Source organism: Polypterus senegalus, chromosome 3 (genome assembly GCF_016835505.1).
Source record: "Polypterus senegalus isolate Bchr_013 chromosome 3, ASM1683550v1, whole genome shotgun sequence".
NCBI lineage: Eukaryota > Metazoa > Chordata > Cladistia > Polypteriformes > Polypteridae > Polypterus > Polypterus senegalus.
In genome coordinates this window covers 261,786,225-261,803,650 of record NC_053156.1, presented here as the reverse complement: position 1 = coordinate 261,803,650, position 17,426 = coordinate 261,786,225, and the positions used below count along the sequence as shown (strand labels likewise).

At 35.2% G+C, this 17,426-nt stretch overlaps 1 protein-coding gene across 4 annotated transcripts in view; it reads left to right on the top strand.

Annotated features, from left to right (window-relative positions):
- si:ch211-243j20.2 (uridine-cytidine kinase-like 1) overlaps window positions 1-17,426 on the top strand; it is an 87,266-nt gene that overhangs the window by 47,534 nt on the left and 22,306 nt on the right. For 2 of the 4 annotated variants that reach the window (XM_039749014.1, XM_039749013.1), the window contains exons 8-11: window positions 9,283-9,302; window positions 10,735-10,773; window positions 12,223-12,321; window positions 14,279-14,372. In XM_039749014.1, the coding sequence (XP_039604948.1) occupies window positions 9,283-9,302; window positions 10,735-10,773; window positions 12,223-12,321; window positions 14,279-14,372 (252 nt within the window). Of the gene's footprint in view, window positions 1-7,329; window positions 7,347-9,282; window positions 9,303-10,734; window positions 10,774-12,222; window positions 12,322-14,278; window positions 14,373-17,426 lie in introns of all 4 variants that reach the window. The other 2 variants (XM_039749015.1, XM_039749017.1) reach the window with 2 other exon arrangements.

The following is a 17,426-nucleotide window of genomic DNA, read 5'->3' as shown; positions in this document are numbered from 1 at the left end:
CAAGAACCATTTGCATTTTACACCTCTGCACAACTCTGCTGTTCTACATTGGTCTTTTAAAAAAAAACCAAAAAAAAAACACTTCAATTGGTCACACTTTTTATTTAGCCCAACCCAAGCCCTCATAGCTTAGTGACTTGATTGGTTATTGGGCAGGTATGTAGACGGACCATATACACTCCCCACCCCCACCCCCACTGTACTGTACATCCCCCACACCGTTTAAAAAATGAGAATAAAATTGATTCAGAAATGTGTTTATTAAAATAAAACCAAACACTAATAAATATACAACGTAAGAATAAGAAAAACCTGAAAATATGGAGAAAAAAATGTGCAAATATGACGGTGCAAGTAAATTGAAAACAATGAAACAAACATGCACCAGTGCTTATTAAAGTTCCAAAAATGAATCTTCTTCTGGCCCGATTCCATCAGCTCTTACACGCTGACAGCGTATCCGCCTCCAATCTGGACTGAAGGTGCTGGCAAAGCTCAGACAATTGTGGGTTCCTGTGAGGTGGAGACCTCACAACCCACAACGGTCTTCCATTAACGATGGCATCCTCTTCATCGGACATCAGGTCCAGAATTGCAGTCTGCCACAGTTCTCTCTCTCTCTGCATCTGTTTGGATGACTCTAGACCTGGACTCCAGCAACTGCAAAACACACCATATGTTAATCCCTAAAAACACCCAGAGATGTACCAAACTATATATATATATATATATATATATATATATATATATTAATTTGTACACTTACTTGTCTTTTCCTTTGTTGGTTTTTAGCCCCTATATTAACTCTTTCGGGGCTGATGTCGACTTTTGTCGAAATTCAGGGGTTGAGGACGGTAATCAGCTGTAAACTGCAACAAAACTCGCCCTTTATGTTTTAGTTTGACTCACTTTCCTAGAAGGAAAGTTACATGGCTTTGTTGATTCAACCTCGATTCCCTATGTGTGCATGAGTAGCAAAGAGCAAACAACCTCTAAAATGGCATCGACATCTGGCGAGAGACCAAAGAGAATGTGCAAAGCAAGTTACTCCATGGACGTTTTACATAATTTCGTTGAATAGGACTCTGACTTGTCGGACTCAGAGTTTGATGCAAGTGATCTGGAGATGGATATCGAAAACAAAAATGAGGTACCAGCCTTATCTGATCAATCCCCATCTGATCGTGGTACTGAACACTTTTGTGTAGCTGATAAGAGGTACAAACCATATTGCGTCACACTGCGACTGCCACCGCCACCCACCTGCTGTGCGAAAACAGCCAGGCAGCTGGCCCACCGTTCATTCCTGCTGACCATCAAGGTGCCCCCGCACAGCCACTGTCGCCAGGGATGCCAAACATGTGCCAACAGTAACCACTGCACATAGCAACAGATGTTTTATGTTGATTCATGTGTGAAACCATTGCTTTGTGTACTTTTCAGAAAACAGAGTTTTTTGGAAAAAATATTCAGCCCTCAAAGAGTTAATGGAGTCTCTTAGCTGGGACTTTCCTGGCTGAGACAAAGAGTATTTCCTCCGCAATGTCTCATAGTAAGTCCTACAGCATGCTGAATGAAAAAATAATTCATATAAGTGACAAAACCAATTCAAATTATTAGAGGGACAACAATAAAGGGGATATAAACATAATTATAATAACAATTCCCCTTTATATACAAATATTAAGTGTATAAATTACCCTTTATACACTCAGGGTCTGCATCTGTAAAAGTAGTCTTGAATTCCTCCAGCAGATATGTCATTACTGCCTGGTTATGAGGTGAACTTATTCTGTGTGGAAAGAGAGTAGTGTCATTAATTACATTTAAAATAATTACATAAAACCCCATACATAGCATATATAAAAAAAAACACTGCTTACCCAGTTTGTGGATCATATTTGTGCAGGCTGTTTTACGAATTATGGAGGCGCCTTACAGCTTCCTGTAACATTGAATTAAAAACGCTTTGGTAGATACACGCATGGGAAACAAAGAATTTTCAAACAACATCGTATAATTCAGACGTGACAAACTGTTAAATAAGCTAGACGCAAGGAACAAAAGTAGATGTGTAGCCAAGCGCTAACTTAGTCTAACTTGGCGAGGTATAATTTTCTACTATATTGTCAGCTAACATAAAGCTCAATTCACCGCAATGCCTACGTTATGCGCCCTCTTGACTCTTTTAAGCGCATGGCTTGACTCTTCCTGCGGTCTTTGCTCGCCGAACTTACACTCAAGCGCATCAAGACGCTGGATAGCCTCTTCGGGAAGAGCAGTATGCAGCCTGCTGCTAATCCCCCCACCTGGCTATGATAACAAAGACAACACCTCTACTTGATAGTCATTAACATATGAAAGGCTCTTACACCTCACAGCCATCACACCTCATTGCTAGCTGTGAGGATTCTTTGAAACTTCCACCGATTCCTGTATACATCCACATACGTAAGGTAAAATTTCCTTTTGCATGCTACCTTTCCAAGCACTCTACCTCATACATCTGGCAGACATAGAGTTTAGCGGAGATTTCCCATACCATATTTGTCCGGATACAGCTCTTTTCATGCAGTGCAAGTAATCCTATTATCTGCATTTACAATGTACGTGCTCCTAACTTTGCATCACCCATCGAGATCTTTTCTGCTTACTTTGGCGGTGAGCCTGCTGTTGCCCCGTACAGACGTGGAGATGCACTTCGGGACTGTCTTTGGCATGTTGTCCAGTTCTGGGAGGTCCCAAGAGAGTTTACAAACCTCCAGTTTCTTGAATGCATGCCACATTAATAGGAATGTTTCTTGAATGAGCATTACTGAACCACATAAAAACTGCTTTTTCGGCGTCTTCAAACGTTAGCGGTTCACATATGTTTGCACCCTGAGATTTTTCTTCTTTTTTTTGCTCAGTCTTTCAAGAAAGTTGACAGTGTCGATGGTGAAATTCCGAATTCACTGGTAACTTTTTTCTTTTTGCTGCAATCGAGTTTTTTTTTTCTAATATGAACTGTTATCGTTTTTTCGTGTCTGCTGTTTCTATAGGATGGTGACAATGAGTTAAATTCCAATGGATGTTTTTCAAATGTTGACGAGCCATAAGCAAAAGGTATCACTGAAAACCACAGGAAACAAAAAGGCAAAAAAAAACAGTACCGTAGATCCCGTTATATAAGCCGAGAATTTCGTCCTAGATTTTTGGCTTGGAGTTTGGGGGTCGGTTTATACAACGAGTATCGTTTCAGATTCAAGATTTCCAGCGTAATGCCGGTTTTGCCGATGAATACGGAAGTAAATAATGACGAAACCACAGAGCCATCTTTCAGATGAAGTAACTTTGCATGCCAGTACTTTAAATTAAATAAGGAATTTATTCAAAAAAGTGTTTTAGTTGTTGATTTTATTAATAAAATTTATAATAAATTATCGGGAAGTTTAAAATGAAATTTATTGTTTTGATTTACGATCAACATCTTGCGTTACGAAACGGATGCGGTCACGTGTATCCGCTTGCGATTGTAAACAAACAACCGAGAGCGTTAGTAGCGTCAGTCGGAGCCCAGATACAGGTGTTTGTGGATGTAATTTCCATCATTGCAGTGATTTACCTATATATATAATTCATTAAGACCATGCAAGCAAGACACATAATTGCTAAGGAAGGAAGAGAAGGTAAAAGTAAGCGATCGCAATCGAAACGAAGATGGACATTGTGTGGAAATATCTCCTCCTTACTGCAGCCCAAAGATGTCAAATTAAATGGTGAGTACAGTATGAAATTGTTTCTAGAATAGAATGCCTTTTATTGTCACTATACGCATCTACAATGAGATTAAAAGCAGCTCCTTCAGTGCAGAAAAAGTTCTGTATAGGGCTTGTATGGTTGTTTTTTAGCTTTAGCATAACGCCGGATCTGCGGCCCCGCTTCTGCTTTCTTTCCCTCCTCCGTCTGTGTTGTCTCCTAGACCCGACAACAATCCACAGAGAGCCCGCTGGTCTCGCTATGTTGTCTGGGATGTTGTGCGTGTGATGAAAAACACTCGAAACAGATGTCTGGCTCTGGACACCGATGTCTATAAGGTTCTGAATGGTGTAGCGGATGTTTGCCAAACCGATCGTGCACAAACAAGGACAAAAAAGTACAAAACAACAAAAAAGTGCACTGAAAAGGAGAGCCCTGAGCCGCTGCGACCTTGCGTGCCGCCATGCTCCTAGCTTAATCGAAGTAGGCTTGGCACTTTTTATAACTTTTTTGTTAGTACATTAGAAAAATGATTGGTGTTTTGGTAAATTATGCACATTATATTGTATATCAAAAATGCCGACAGTCTCAAATTCTCGCCGATAAACATTATAAATATACCCGAAGAGACACTTTTAAGGAAATTTAGAAAATTTTGCTTGGAAAAGGGGGTCGGCTTAAATACCGGTCATCGGCAAATACATGTAATTTAGTAGGTAGAGAAGGGGTTCGGCTAATATACCGGGTCGGCCTGTATTCCAGGATCTACGGTATGAGGAAAGTTTGAAGAAAGAAAAAAAAATTAGTGTGTCAATTTGGGGATCGTTGTGCACAACTGAGCTGCAGCCGCAGAACTAACTGCTCTGTGGATGATTCATTCAGGCATTTCAACGTCTTTTGTGCACTTTGTTGTATTGAAAGTATCTGCTGAATGTACTTCATAATAATGAGATTTCTACAGACTCGTGTCATATGGGGAAGATGTCGGGACCATAAAAATACTTTGTTGTAATGAAAATTTAGTTTTAAAGATATTCGTTGTAACGGAATTTTACCTGTATATGGTTTGCACACATGTATGCCAAGGTAAGCATCACATCACAGCTGAGTGAACCTGCTTTTGTTAAAGATCTCATCTATGTTAGGCCACATATTTTGAATTTCTAAATGCAAGTACTTTATGTGACAGTTCTTCTGTTATAAACTAATTGAATATATTCATTGTATTAATGAATTGTCAGCTGATAAGAAAACTAATGTAGACATCAACATTTCTGTTAACACCTACTGCTCACTCTTGTCATAGTTCACTTAGTAATGTACAAGTAGCACTACTGCTGTAACCACCTACTCCCATCAGCCAAGTAGAAAGCTATTTCATTTTAAAATATACACAATACTATTAGCACACTACTTAATTAATGATAACAACAAATGTAGAATTAAACAGCACTAAAATGGTGTTACAGTTTAGATCCACTGAGATTATTTTTCCAAAGATATGAAAATTTTTCCAAAACTAAACAATACACATGCATTTGTATTCATACATATCATTTGATGCTTCTGTTCCAAACCTGTGCTTAAACTTTTCAGTGAGGAAGGGTATTTTATACATGTTAATTAGAGGTTTAATGTCCTTTTGGAGACAATCTCAGTCATTTCCCATTTTTCCCATTATTTTAAAATTTTTATAGAACCAAGGTTTTGACAAAAGCCTGGGACTGCGTAATCAAAACTACTACAAATGCAGTTTAAAATAATCCCATACCATGCCTGATTGTAGGAGTATTAAACATTTATTTAAAGGATATTGAAATTGTACACAAATATAATTTGCAATACAGAAGTGGTTTTATGATGTGACTTGTTTATATGCCCATGGTCTTTTCCACTTTGCCTCAGTATGCTTTGTTTCCATTAATATTTTTTACAAGCACCATGGTAGAAAGAAAAACTTTAAAAGAAACTTAATATATGCTTGTTATAATACATAAATCTTACATCTCCATTGTTCATTAGGAGTTAGAATAGGTCTAACACCAGTCTAATAATTACTGGTTGAGTTTTCTAGACTATTGAATTTAAAGCTGATTTAATGTTATATAGAGATTTGACTGCTTACAGTATAGTTGTCTGAATATTAATTAACTCATAATCTTTATAATGTAAAATATGAAAATGAGAAATACAGTACATACATAAAAAACGCCACAAACTAAAGTGTTACTTTACGTATGATCCACATTTAAAATTATGTCCTTTTGATAATGTGTGGTTATTATTTTGAAGGAAATACGGCATTGTTGATTTTTTCAGTCTGTGCATTTTGCCATGGGTTATTGTGGCTTTTTATTGTTGTATTTTTGAACATTTTTTTCTACCTAAATGTGCTTAGCTACCATGAATAGTAGCACTAGTCTTAGCGGGTACTATACAGCATGTGATGTTTGTTTTATATTTCATCCTAGTACAAGTCTATAAGGAAAAAAAGATTTCTCATTTTTAGTTCATTGTAAACACATAAGCTGAAACAATAAATTGCTATCTAAACATTTTTACTCATTTTTAAAAGTCTTGTATTGAAAAAATTCTGAATACAGATATTACTGTTTTCTGAATAGTATAATTTAATTTTTAATAGGTCTAATTTACTGATTTAACAATAAAAGCACTTGCCATACTTCAATCCATATAGTCCACCGATTATAAAAATAAGTTTTATTTTATAAAAGTGTCATACTCCAAAAAAATTATATTTTTCACAGTACACAGTGCAAGTGCTGGATGAATTAGATGTTGAATATGACAGGTGGTTAAGTAAAACAAAATAAATCCTTGAATGATGCAGGTTTAGTTTCTCCTGTTTCTCGGCCACTTCCTTTATGACCTGCTGTTTCATTGGCTTTCTTAGACTATTTGTATCTTGCTGGGCACTTGAGTATGACTTGATATATATTTTTTATCTCTATTACACTATATATTACATATTACATCCATAGATTCATACCATGTGCATAATTTGAATTGCATACTCAAGATTATTCTGAAACAATGGATCTGATTTCTAACAGAAACAAACAATTAGCATTAACTTATACATGTAAATATAGTTGATCCCTAGAATGTATTCTTTGTAAAAAACGTGAGGCTGCATAAAATTTCTCATTTTATAAAATTTTCTTTTTATTCAAGTGTTATAAGAAGTGTTAGTAATTTGTTTTGACTAACAACCAATGTTTCTGCAATGCCAGTAATTTTATGGTTAATAATTTAATGTTAGTTCATTCTCAATGTTATGTTTATTCTCTAAAAATGAGAAAAGGAAATTGATATTTAACCACTTTTAATTACATATACTTCTGGCAAAATGTTGAGACAGAACTTAATTGCATGTAAACTTAATCTGCAACTGCAGTCTGGCTGCAACATTGTTTTTTGCTCTGATTGTTTGAATGGCTTGGCTCCTGAGAGTGACATTTCATTATTTATATATACATATATATTTTTGTTTTTATTTCTCTCCTCCCTATGTGTGTTTGTAATGAAATACTTGCTAAACCTTGACCGAATGTACTCTAACCATCTCAGCGTGAAATCACTGTGAGGTATGACTGAGGGTAATGTAAAATTGTCTCATATACAATTTATTCATAACTTTGCATTTATTTATTTATTTATTTATTTCAGTGTTAATATTATTAAATATTGTCAATCAGTGAAATTCATGGAGAGAAGCAAAATCAAAAGTACACATGACATATGCAACAGGCATTTTTTTAAATTGGCATTCTGTTTAACATTTCATGTTGTTGTAATTATAAATGATTTTACAGTAAGTTTTAATAACAATTGTATTTTGCTTTTGCAAAGGGCTCACTACGTGCATAAATCGTACAACAGTGCTATTGTACCTTTATAGTAGCGGTCTCAGGCTTAGTATTTTTTTTTAATTCTGCAGTTGCTGTTTACTGCAGCTGTTTTTAATAAGTGGTTAATTCTGCCTCATAATTGAGATCCTTTTTTAATTTGATCTTGTTACATCTATGTCTTAAGTTAGTGGGGGTTTACCTTTTGTATATTATCTTTTCGTGTATTACTTATGTAAACCTGTTTAATTTTAGCAGGCTGATTTTACTTTTGCTAAGGGAGCAGTTCTATAATTTCCGTTAAATTGTGTTTAGAAAATTTCTAATATAAAGCTACAGGAGCATATGACATCCTGATCATAAGAAGATTAAATCGTACTGTATATACTTAAAATCTAAATCTGTCTGTTGAGTTCATTATTTAATAACTTTTCTTGAACTCTTCCAGCTTAATGAAGAAAACAATTTCTAGTAATGCATTCTCAAAACCATGACTGTATTCTTGTATAACAGTATTTAAGATGTCAGGATGTATTGTTGTAAAAACAATGAAAGGTGCAAAGATATCTATTAAATACCACGTGACAGGCTAAGTTTGAAAAAGAGAAGAAAAAATGGTAGCAATAAAAAGATCTCAGTTATGTTACAGAAGTAGGCTATTATTACAAAAGTGCTGCCGTTTGTGAGCTTAGTTTGAGACCCCTACAGTACCTTCCATGGGCAAAGTAATATTCTGTGCAGTAGTAATATATGTAAACTATAATTCTGAAAAACTAAACATTAATTAAATGCTTATGTAGGAATATATTAAGTGAAGTCATTAAGTGCTTTCAGTTTTGAATCTCTCCTTTTCATAAATAGAAATAATTGGTTTATGGCTATTGCTGACATCAGGCTGATGTTATTTTGATAGTATATACTTCCTCTCAAATGCTGTTTTATGTTTTCTTACCTTCTTCTTTAAAACTGAGAAAATATATTGTTCATAACACTATATATAATATAGTAACTTATGTATTTCTGAACCAGATTTTAGGAAGAGTGTGACTAATTACCTGATGATAAAATGCCATTCTTCAATTTTTTACATTTATGGTAGTTTATTTAACTGAAAACTATACACACATAACAGAGTAATTTGTAGAAATCAGTATTAATTATCCTGGACAAAGAAACAACCAGCAATAAAAAGACCAAATTAAATTAGAATGACATGTATAGCATTTGAACTTTTAGCTAAAATGTTCAGTCCTCCTATAAATCTAAACAGTAAAGCATTGATTAATCATCTAATTATATGAAAACACAAACCTTCATGCACTGATCACTATGTACATGTTTTACAGGAACATGTTATGTTTCATCTGAAAAATAATTTATTATAAATTCAGGTGTTTTAAGATCATGGAAAGTTAAGTGCACACAGCTGAGAGTTTCATACCATCAAAATAATTCCCTGGCAAAGAGGGTTCAAAGATTAAATTCTTCTTTCAGTTTGAAATTGAAGGAAGGCTTTGAGATTTGGAGACTCTGCTGCATCCCACCCCTTTCTTAGCTTTCTGTCAGATCTACTTTATGCTCTTCTTTGTGCTGCCGTCTAATTCAACTGTTTCTTTTTTCTGTCTTTGTATATTACATCAATTGTCCTGCATTGAATAATTGTCTACTTCAACAGAGGAAACTACGCTGGGATATGTGAGGATAAACCCATGCATCTTTTTTTTTTTTTTACAGCTTGATTTGTGCAAATAATCATCCAGGACCTCTAATTTACCCTTATTTTTTGCTGCTTGGCTTGCTTTTTTTTGTTGTTGTTTACCTGGTTCCCTGCGCTTTGGCTTTCCTCACCAGATATTTATATAATAACTTGCTTTTTTGTGGATTACAGCACTATCAGAATTGAATTGAACTGAAAAGAATTGTTTTTTTTGTTTCTTTTTTTTTACATTTTAGCAACTCATTGCAAAAAAATAGCCAGTTATCTTCAGTTTTTAAAATGTATTTATTAGCTTTAAAGTACTGTATAATCACTATAGACACTTGTAGTATTTTTAACTTTCTTTGCATTTGTAAATCTGATTTCCCAAAAAAGTTGGTTCTCATTTGCCTGTTTCTTTTAGGTTTGAGTTGGCTGTCCTGCAAAATATTTTTTAAAATACAATTTAATTTTAGATTTGGCCTCTTAACTTATTTACTTCCTTCAAAACCCACAATACCATTAAGAAATTGTTTTCTTAGTGTGATGTACAATAGTCAAAGTGCCACCGTGTCTTGGTACTTTTGTAAATGCTGTTAGTAAAGTAAACATTCTTTGTTGGGAGTCATTCATATTTCATTGTTTTGCAAAGCCAAGCATGGCGTAAAACCTGCTGCTATATTTTATATTAGGTCTTTGCCACCCAGATCTTACCTATTTTCTGCGAATGACAATTTTTGACAACTGATTACATCTTTAATTAATCGTATAAGTAACTTAAATAATCATTTGCTTCATCTTTATGGTGTGTTCTTGTTGTTAGGTATGTATGATTAGTCATTATGTTTGCATTGGTAAATAATTAAATTGGAAGCAAAGTATAACATGAGTTTATAAAATGAGATTGCTTACTTTTTTGTTGTTTAAATGTAGTCTTTATTATTTTCGGTTATTAAATTATAAAATGTATGTTTTGTCGACTTTTGAGACACTAGTCTAAACATGTATTCTGTGCTGGAAACAAGGACTTTGATCTGCATAAACAAAACATCCAGCCCAAGTGGACTTAATCTAAACTTCAAAAATCAGTTTTCCATTTTAAGGTATCTTCTTGGCATAAATTCATATTCATGACAAAACAAATGTAGATAGCCTAAGTACTCAAACAGAAACAATAAACAGAAAGCAGAAGTTTATTTGCATTGCATAGAGTAATAATTATGTTTTCCGTCAGAAGTCCACAATACACACATACTGTAATTTTTTTAAGTTTTACTGAAAGATCCTGAATAATTCTTAGCAATAAATTCATTTTAAATAAAAATGAAGCAAATGATTTAGTGTGTTACTCACACATATTTGACACTTCAATTTGGCTATAGCTTAATGTTTTTGTTTGTAAAAGCATTTTCATTTGGTGTGTCAGAACAGATATGAAAGGTGCAAGCCAGCTAAAAAAGAAGTACCAAAGTAAGTAGTGCATTATTACCAAGAATAAAACAGAGGGATAATGCAAAATCTCAAAGTCAATATATAAATCTGTGTTTGTGTGTGTGTGTGTGTGTGTGTGTGTTTGTTTGTTTGTTTGTTCTTTATTTAATTCCACAATCCTGGTCCAGTCTCAACAAATTTTGGAACCCATATCCCACTTTGTCAGGAAGAGACACGAGGCAACACTGCAACTCAGAATTTTGAGTCCAGGGCTCCCTTTTGATTTGGTTTTGGGTTTCTTTTTAACTATAGTGAGTTTTAAGGACAGTGCCTTTTCTCAGATTTTGAGGCCAGCTTTGTGCATATATTCCTCTTTATCTGGAAGAGACCTTAGACTACTTTGGTCCCACACTACAGTGAGTTTTAAAGACAGTGTTAAATGGATGGTGGCATGCTGGTTAGTGATGCATTAAAAGGCTAATATTGAAGCCCAGATTCTTACCACACTTCATCCTAAACAACTTTTTAAATATGCTTACACATGCCTGTACAAATACAGATAATCTAATCCATATAAAAAAAAAATTAAATATTTAATAAAGTTATATTTAAGATAAAAAGATAATAAAGATCTCCGACCAATTCAGAATATTGTGATTATTGCCTTTTGTCCGATTTTGTGTTAATAAACCAAAACAAAATGAAAAAAAAGACTTAATTAACAATGCCCTTCCACAGAGTGCTTCTGTCTTGTGGTTCTGCATAAGTATTTACTTCTTACTAAAATGTATTTAAAAAAAAAATGCTTAATTGGCATTATTAAAAGAGTTTGTTGTAGCACACGTTTTTCACGAATGTTCTGTAAAAACAAAAAATATTTTTATAATTACTGTGATGTTTCGAGTCATGACAGACATGACATGTCTAGATTAAAACAAATGTGTTGCCCAAGTTGTGCAGATTATTAACTTGCACAGAACTGGTTGGCATAATAACGATAGTAGAAAATTTTGTCCTTATAATTTTTATGCCTTATTTTCGTAAATAAAAATTCAGCAGTTGATACCTTTCATATTAATTTATGAGAAACTCAGGATAAAACACGATTTGGTTGTTGTCCAAAGTTGTCATTCCGGGTCTTTCTTTTTCTGTTTGCTGCTTTCTTTAGGTGGTTGGAAACAATTTCAATAAAACATCCAATCTGATTCCATTACTTCTACAGAAAGGTGTAGATTACTTTTGAATTGATTAACATCTACTCCCATCTCCCATAAAGTACATGTACTGTATATATGTGTGTGTATATAAATATATATATATATATATATAGTTATGTGTTATAACTATGCTATAACTATATATGTATAGTTATTTATTTGGCTTAAGTTCTTGCAGTGAGTTTGCTTTGAAATTGTTTTAGTGTTTTCTTACTTCAAAGCAAGTCTTTTTTATTTTTCTCTCCATCCTACATCCCTTTTTCTTATACAGAGCAGCCCTGGCTTCTGCCCATCAAGGACAGCCCCTGCCAACAATGCTTAGTGTGATGGAGAGCACACCACAGGTGCGGGGTATGCACACCATAATCAGGTATGCATTATAACCATTACTGTTTAGTAGATTTGTTTAATTCACATAATAATTTACTGATAATTAACATTCCTGCATAACTGTCAAATTTGCATAGTTCATTTTTGCTTTATGTTTCTAGTCTGTGATTTTAAAATTTATAATACAGGTATGTATGAAATGCTGCTTGTCTGAATATACTAAGTAATATATGAATATATACTAAATTCTTTTTTGCAATCATTTCTCTCTCTCTCTCTCGCTATCTCTCCTATTTGTGAAGTAGAAAATAAGGAATAAAGAGTTTGTATAGGGGTTCCCAAAGCGGTGCATGTTAGAGCTAATTTGGAATTGGCCCTGCCATTGACTAGTCTCTGCCAAGCACTCAGTACTGCTGGTATAGACTTCTTCCCCCTGCTGCTCTTAATTGGATTAAGTTGAGTCTGAGCATATTGTGGTGTTGCTTTTTCAAACTAATTCTTCTATCCATGTCATGCATTACATTTGCTGTTTCCTTCCTCCAGTTGTGCACCTATGCAATAATGGGTACAACTCAGTAGGATTGGCTTAGAAGAGGGTCTCTCTGGAATCCAAATTGTTTTTCCTGTACTTTTTCTTCCACCATTACTCTTATTCATTCCTCATGCTGTGCAACAGTATATACAACCCACCCATGAATCCCCTATATTTGACACAATCATTATTGTTTCCTTTACTTGTAATAAATGGTATTCTCTTTTCTACTCTGTTTCTTGTCCATACTGATTGCAACACTATCTGGTCAATAATTACACTCCGTTGTCTTGTCACTATTTTGATCATGTCCACTAAAACCTCATCTGGGGCTAATGCTTTTTGTGCCCCCATTTTCCCATTTGCCCTTTGATTGGTCCTTTTGCCTTTAGCTGCTTTATACTCCTCCTTATTACCTAGCAACCCTTTCAGATCCTACTTCTTTCCGTCTTTTTCCTATATTATTTTTGCCTCTTGCACACTTTCATTTCACCATGTACTCTTCTCATTTTTGCTTTCTCACCAAATCTTATGCTGCCACACTGATCGTATACCTCTGCAACCAATTTTTCCCTTATTTTCCCACTGGCTCCACCTATTTGTGTCTTCTTTAATACCACCTTCTTAAAACTTTCTCTCATTAGTCTTCCATATCTTAACTTCCTTTTCTTTCTGTTATTAAAGTTTGCCTTTAATCAGCCACTGTAAACCAGCTTCTGCCACCCTAAGCTTACTGTACACTTTTCTTTCACCAGCTTCACTATACCTATCAAACATTATACATACTTTTATCTACTTAATTAATTTCAAATCTTACGTCTGAAATTGTTTGTTCTACTAAGTCATTTTGAGCTTCAGTTGGTTAAGTTTTGAGTTGTCACATTTAATGCACTTGTAAATAATTTCTTTAAATGGGTGCCAGTGTACTGTATCCTCTGATGTATACTGTACTACTTCATAGCCGAAGTTTCTTTGCTGATTTATACTGCAGAATATTAATGAAGCCTACAGAGCTGAGGAAAATGTTCATCACTCTTTGTAATGTCCACTAATAAAACACAAGTGCTTATGACAGTGGTCCTGTTTCACAAAAATATATTCATTTTATTGAATATGGTAAAATACAGTTTAAATGTGAAATGTTTTTTCAAAGGCATTGATACACTATCATAATCAAACCTTTTTTTATCAGCTTTAATATTAGGAAAAAAGTTTACCTTTTCATTTACTGTCTTATTTACTGATCATTATCCTGAAGTATTTCATTAATGTAGAAAAATGTCCTTGAACTGTTATAAAGCTTCTGCCAAGAATTCAACAGTCACCAGCTGAGCCTGAGATGCCTATAAATATTTCTTAAACCTAACTCAATTTCGAGTTCCTAGGCTAATGTTGTAATTATTTTATAATTGACATACAAAGTCCCATGCTTTATGTAATAAATCATTATTTGTTTTTCTCACAGGAATAAGGACACAAATCGGGATGAATTTATTTTCTACTCTAAGAGATTAATGAGGCTTTTGATTGAGCATGCGCTCTCCTTTTTACCACTCAAGGTGAGCCCTGTGTTTGAAGGAAAATAGGTTTTCAGTATACTGCTTCTTGCACTTTGCTTCCTTATCACAAAGAAACAAATGTAGAATTTCACATTCATGTAATATCTACATTGTTTATGAGCTTCTATTTGTCTGTATTTGTTTTCAATATATTGTTCAACTAGACAGGGGTTCAGGAACCCATGGGCTTTGAGCTGCATGCAGCACTTTAGCTGTCTGTTTGTGGCTCTGAACCAGACTTATTGTATGCTGCTTGTAGTGATTAGGTGAGTACATTGCGGAGACTTCATAGCACTTCAGAAAAATCTGAAGAGGCTTCTGCTGTTGTCATGTATTGATTAATGGTGGCTTATGATGTTCATCTTTTTAATTTAGCTTATTATCTTGAAGTTTTATCATAAATTTTTATTGGGTTCATCTACTTGAACATTGACACATACACAAATATACACACAGGCACAATGTCCTGGGTTGCTTTTGGATTAGCAATCTGTATTATTAATAGACCAGTAACGGCGCACTGCACAATAACATGCAGTGAATATAGTTGACTTTCTTCCTCTGTAGGTATAGCATTCGTTTGCTCAGAGGTTGATGCACTTGCTGCTTTGTGAGGTAGGGGAAGTGACGGCGAAGGTGGTAGGGATGAGAACAGCGCCCGTACTAATGCATCACACCGCTGCCCGCTGCCAAGAGTTGATTCTACAATAAAACAAAATAAAAATAAATAGAGTAATAATTCCAAAACTCTTCGCTTTTAATATAAAGCTGTAGTGCAGAGTTTCAGTGTAGAATATGTTTACCAAATTTCTGGCTACAGGTTATTTGATTTTTGAGCCTGATCTTCCTGGGTTGACCTTTGACCTTGGAGGTCAATCATGACCCCGAAAGCGAATAGTAGACGTCACATAGTATATTTGTACCAAATTACAGGTCAGATGGTGTGCAAGCTACAGGTGATTTAAAATCCTGCACAGACAAACAGGCAGCAATGGTAGCGTATTATATAAGAAGATTACATTTTCTGAAGTCCAACTCAGATGATCTCATATCTATTGATCTCTGACGCTGCCCTTCTGGTCCATCAGACGAGTTGCATTTATGTTAAAATGCACTTGTGAGGTTTCATAACATGTGACATTGTACATATTTGATAGCCAGCCTTGATTGCCAGCCTTGTCCTGTTAACAAAAGACTCTGATCAAAGTGTTTTATCTTTTAAGTACCTTTGCATTCGTTCCTTTCTCTCAAGCTATAAACTAATTTGTGCCTGTGCCTGTTTTCCATTCCAAGGTCATAAAGTAATTGAAAAAGAAAGTCACTAGATCAAGTGCATTAATTACTAGTACTATACAAAGCATGCTTGCCATGCCTATAATAAAAAGTCCTGTAAATTCAGTTTATCCTGGTTCATCTGAATGTGGTCAACTTCTTTCTGCCAGGCATATAAAAAGAAAAAAGGCACGTTAAAGAAAAAAAGGTCTAAGAATACTGCAAAGACAACTTGCACAAAATAAAAAGTTAAAGCATTTACCTGTTTAAATCATTGAAGCACGGGGTTGGTTTCATGAGTATTTTAACTTTGGCTTCAGCAGGTTCACACAGCGGGAAGCCGATAATGGGTTAGGCACACCTTCAGGTCAGGCCTGCTGGAGAACACTGCTCATGGCCCATCATAAAGGCGATTGTCTCCCTAGTCCCTGCCGTGGATAATGATAACAGTGTGGAGCGTTTTAGTTTAGTTAATTTTGTGCACGCATGCGTTCGTGTGAGAATGGGATCTCCAAGAGAAATTCCAGAGGTAAGGTTACAAAGAAAAAGTAGCTTACTTTTGTAGAACATATCGACTTATCTGAAAGGAGCGTGTCGGGATGCGCTCAAGCTTGCACTCCTACTCACTCACATCTTGCAGTAATTGAGTGTAGCCCTTGTGCAGTATGTACCTGCGTCAGTCGCAGTTGGTGTAAAAGAGAAGTGTGTCGCAGGATTGGCCATAAGATTTGTTCCCCAAGTATAAGTGGCACATCCTGCCTTTAAGAATCATCTTTAGACTCAGTGGTGTATTTGGTATAGCACAGGGGTGAGCAAGGCCACTCCTGGAGAGCCGCAGTGGCTGCAGGTTTTTGTTCCAACCCAGCCGTTTAATTACAAAATAATTTTTGCCAATAATTTTATTTCATTCCTTGTTAGTGTGTCAACTCTTCTATGTCGGGTTATTCTCATATCCTAGATTTTCTTTTCTTTTCTAAGGATATCATCCAAATGATTTGGAGTCAAAAATGGAGGAGTAATTCTCAGTCCTTTACTTTTTTCTCTTCACTTTCTTTCCAAGTGTTTAATTGAACCAAATAGTGCATGATAAATACACACAGTTGTAAATGGAAACTAGGTAAATGGAGAAAAGATGGTTCCTTTTATCATTTGCATCTTATTGCTAATAAGGGGTAATTAAAAACTGAGAATACAGCTGTTTAAGACAAAAATAAGCAATAAGGGTTCAAAATCCTAACGAGTGAGACAAATAAAATGAAGGAGAAGTGTTTCTTGAGCAATAAGTGCTTCTTATTAAGCAATTGGATTGAAACAAAAACCTGCAGCCACTGTGGCCCTCCAGGAATGACTTTGCCCACTCCCTGGTATAGTGATTTCTTTTAGTGTACCAAACAGCAGCTTGTGTCTTACTTTATATATTTTCTTTTGTATAGAAGTACAGTAATCCCTCGCTATATCGCGCTTTGACTTTCGCGGTTTCACTCTATCGCGGATTTTAAATGTAAGCACATCTAAATATATATCACAGATTTTTCGCTGGTCGCGGATTTCTGGACAATGGGTCTTTTAATTTATGCTACACGCTTCCTCAGTTTGTTTGCCCTGTTGATTTCATACAAGGGACGCTATTGGCGGATGGCTTAGAAGCTACCCAATCAGAGCATGTATTACATATTAACTAAAACTCCTCAATGCTATAAGATATGCATCCCTCGCGGAGCTTGATTGTTTGCTTGTCTCTGCCTCTCTCCCACCCTCTCTGACATTCTCTGCGCCTGACGG